Source organism: Phoca vitulina, unplaced genomic scaffold, assembly GCF_004348235.1.
Source record: "Phoca vitulina isolate PV1807 unplaced genomic scaffold, GSC_HSeal_1.0 scaffold32, whole genome shotgun sequence".
Lineage (NCBI taxonomy): Eukaryota > Metazoa > Chordata > Mammalia > Carnivora > Phocidae > Phoca > Phoca vitulina.
This window is the reverse complement of record NW_022589735.1, coordinates 4,244,588-4,248,387: the sequence shown is the minus strand read 5'-3', so window position 1 is coordinate 4,248,387 and position 3,800 is coordinate 4,244,588. Positions and strand designations below refer to the sequence as shown.

Here is a 3,800-nt window from a genome sequence, read left to right as displayed (position 1 = left end):
TCCATCCAGCCCTAGCAAATCTCGCCCCCCCCCCCCCCCGCCCTCCCCTGACCTGAGCTTGGGTCCTTAGGCATCCCTTACAAAAGATTTGCAGAATTGTGTGTCTGTCTGCATTTTGCCTGATGCAACATCCTAGCATTCTTCAGATTCTCAAAAGCTGAGTGACCCCACAGATGGTTTGGTACTACTGAATTAAATAATCTACCACATCTTTTTTTAGTCACATATTCTCTAAGCTCTAGTGCCCCACTGAGCCAGGTAACTCCTGAAACTATTTTAAACCCCCACAAAGTAGACTCCCTAGAATTAGGTTGACTTTGAAAATGGTCAAGGTTATCACAAATCTTTGTTTATTCCCTCTCAGTTTCTCTGTAATCATCCCCTCATAGCTGGCTTTACTCATGCACTGCTTTCTCCCCTGTGCTCTCCAGAGCTGGCTTCTGCCTACTTTGGGAAGAAGTGCTGAGCCGCTGGTCCCATCGCTGGACCTTCAGGTCCTTCCATCACCAGATGGTTCTGGTCTGGAACTGGCTCTTGGGAGGGTTCAGGCCCAGGTGGAAGAAGTGCCTGGAGGAAGGTCTCTATGGAGCCTTCACGGGGAATTTTTTTTAGCAGATGAGGCAGCAGTTCCTCTTTGAGACCGGCCCTGAAAACACTTCCCAGAACAAGGAACTGACTGAGGCTGGGGAAAAGCTGGAGAGGAGGAAGTATCATTAAGACTGACCTGGGTCAAGAGCTCAAGTGTCGCTCGCCCGGCCCTAATCCCCCTTTCCAAAGTGGCGCAACCAAAGAGCAGAGCGTTCTCAGCACTGGGTCTAATTCGGCGAGGTTTTATTGTAGAGTGCGGGACGCGGATCCCCGACCACGGGGTGCTGCCGGTGCGACCCTGTGCCTCTCCCCCCGTGCCCGCAGAGAAAACTGAGCCCTTGGACCCAGGCGGGACCTACTGGAACTCGGCATCCCCTCGCTTCCCCCGGGGGACGCAGCCCCCAAAAGGCATCATTTCCAAGTCCGGCTGAGTTCACGCTCGGATTCGGGGGCGGGGGGGCTCGGTGCCAAAGCGAGGAAGCGGCGGTAGCAGCTGCGGGAAGACAGCCAGGGGGCCAGGGAGTCCGGACAGGCAGCTCCGTGCTAGTTGCGCGCCCGCCCAGCCGTGCCTGCCCCTTCCTTGTGCAAAGCAAGGGAGTCGGCGGGCGGCGGGGAAGGCTCCTGCGTCCGGGCTGGCTCGCCGTCTCTCAGGAAGGCTCCCCGGCGAGACCCGCTGTCCGGGGGGCAGAGAGACTCCGCCAGGGGATCGGAACCGTGGTAGCGCGCGCAGCTAGGATCGCGCGCGACCCTGCGCAGCCTGCGAACGCCGGCGACTCCCTTTCCGCCCCGGAGGCCGCTCGAGGTCGTAAAGGGTCTTCGGGTCAGCGCGCGGCGTTCACAGGGGCGACCCCCGGCACCGGGCTCCTGTGGCCCGGCCACTCCCGGCGGCCGGCGGTGAGACGGGGACACTGCGTCTGCCGGCGCCGGCTCACCCCGCCGCTACACCGGCCGCGACTTCCAGGGCGCGCGGGCGTCGCGCAGCGAACGGTCGTGGGGCAGCGCGGCGAAGGCCGAGTGGCGCAGCTGGCAGCCGATGAAGAGGACGACGAGCGCCACGGACAGCAGCAGCAGGAAGAAGAGCAGCAGGTAGGTGGGCAGGTCGGGCTTTGTGGCCGCGCCGTCCCGCATGCCGCGCGCCGTGGCCAGCTCCAGCGGCAAAGCGCCCTCTGCCTTCACCGTGGCCGCCAGGGCCAGCGCGCCGCCTCCAGCCGCCTCGGGGCCGGCCGTGGCGTTGAACACGTCTCCGTACATGGCCCGCCGACCCCGGCCGGACCGCCTCACTCGGTGTCGGGCCGCCCTGCGCCGCCCGGCGCCTCCATGGCGCGCCCCTCCCGCCCTGCTGCGCGCGCCTCACCGGGGGCCGGTGCCTTCGGGTCAGCCCGGGCCGCGCCGCTCCCTCGCCTCCGCGCTCAGCTGCCGTCCCCGCGGGGCGGCGGGCCCCGGGGCTCGGAGCTGGACGGCCCCGCGCGCTTGACCCTCAGGCTTTCCCTGGGTCCCGCCGTCGCCCCCCGCCGTGCCAATCACCCGGCTCGCGGGTTTGGAGCCGCGCTCTGGGCTCCAGCCCCCAGCTCCGGTCAGCTCCGGGCTCGGGGCTCCGCTCGGCTTCAGCGGCGGCGAGAGGTGCCCGGCGAGTGCGGCCGCAGTTCGGTTGCCTGCTCAGCGCCGGGACGCCAGGTGCACCGAGGGCGGGTGTCGGGGAGTCCTCCGGCGCCGCGGCGGCCGCTGCGTCTCAGCGCAGGCAGTCCTGCAGCCGAGAGTCCCTGTTCAGACGCCTGGTGTGCGGCGAGCCTGTCCCCACTCGCTTTGGCTGCTGCGCTCCTGTCTTGAGCAAGAGACTGCGCTCCGAGGCGGCTCGGAGTGCGCTCAGGTCCCCGGCGGGGGGGTGTGGGGGGTGTGGGGCGGGACTGACAGCGGTTGCCCCCCCGGGGAGCGGCTGCCAACCAATGGGGCGACAGAGGACACGCGGCGACTGCCCTGGCCTGGCCTCACATCACTTAAGGCCAGAGGGACACCGAGAGAGAGGGAGGGGGGAAAAACAGGGTCACAGAAAGACTGACGGACAAAGAAATGGTTACAGACCTATGATCAGAGACATAAGCAAAACAGAGACAGTAGTGGACAGCAGACCGACTCGGAGGCAAGGCTCAGCTGGACGTGGACACCTGCTTCCATTCCCCTCCTTGATATTCCCCCTCCGGTGGAGCCGGGTTGGCCCGTTGCCCCACTGCCTGCTGGGTAGCGCAGGCAGGGCACACTGCCTCTGGGGTGGGGTGGGGGGCAGCGGGGGGGGGGGGCAGTGGCAGAGGCGCTCCCCAACAAGCCCAGGCCCTTCTCTAGCTGTGCCCTGAGGGTGCATGTCCTTCCCCCACTGTGAGCTCACATGCTCAGCTCTGGGTGGGGGCAGGAGGGGCGTGTGAGGGTGGTGATGGCCCACCTGACCTCACCAGCCCTGGCAAAGGCTGGGTGGCCAGAACAGAGGTGAGCCGTCAGTGGGACTGAGGGGTTCTCCTGGTCCAAATTCCTCCGTTCGTTTGAGAAACTGTCTAAGCTCCCCAGACTAGACTAGGTACTGCTGCCCGGGAAGCCAGAGCCCCTGCACCTCGCCGGGAGCACTGTGCTCCCAGGGCCGTCACTGTCTGACCTGGCCAGAGCTGGGGGGGCAGCGGCTGAGAAGCCCAGGGCAGGAAACTATGGAGCCCCCCACCGCCTTCCATGTCCTACATGTGCGTAGTCAGCGCTGAGCGTGCCTCCTTCCGCTTGGCACCCTAGATACCTCACCCCTCACCATAGTCTCCATTCTGTTGCCTGGTCACTTGTCTGAGATCCCTACAGGGGCAGCCACGTTCAGAGCTGTGTCTCTCAGCCCGTCCTGGGGTGCAGCGCATGGGGAGAGTTTGGTGAGCCCTGGCTGAATGAGCAGGAGGAGAGCCAAGTTAGTCCTTCCCCCTTGCCCTCACCACACCTGGCCACAAGCCTAACGTGAACAACCGAGGTAGGCAGGCCAATCTTGGCCAAAGCTCATTCCCACAAATCCGTCTCAGCCCAGGAGAAACGCCTCTGCAACCTCTTCGTCTAACATTGAAGTTGGGGTCCAAGGCCTGACTCTCCAGAATGTTCGCCTGCCTGCCGAGTGAGGCCTCCTGTTCCGCAGGCTCTTGGCAGTGCTTTCCTCTTGGAAAGGATGGGCTGAGGGGGCCTCCCTGGTGCAGACA

The 3,800-nt window shown here is 64.7% G+C and overlaps 1 protein-coding gene across 1 annotated transcript; it reads right to left on the bottom strand.

The window, feature by feature from the left end:
- Window positions 1-819: 819 nt before the first annotated feature.
- Window positions 820-1,884, bottom strand: SMIM32 (small integral membrane protein 32). The gene has a single exon (XM_032425354.1). It carries the CDS (start codon window positions 1,837-1,839, stop codon window positions 1,528-1,530), a length of 312 nt encoding a protein of 103 aa, XP_032281245.1. The 5' UTR covers window positions 1,840-1,884; the 3' UTR covers window positions 820-1,527.
- Between the last annotated feature and the right edge of the window lie 1,916 nt (window positions 1,885-3,800).

Bases quoted from the DNA above. Each gene is read 5' to 3' on its own strand.
- SMIM32 (XM_032425354.1), bottom strand. From the start codon at position 1,839: ATGTACGGAGACGTGTTCAACGCCACGGCCGGCCCCGAGGCGGCTGGA.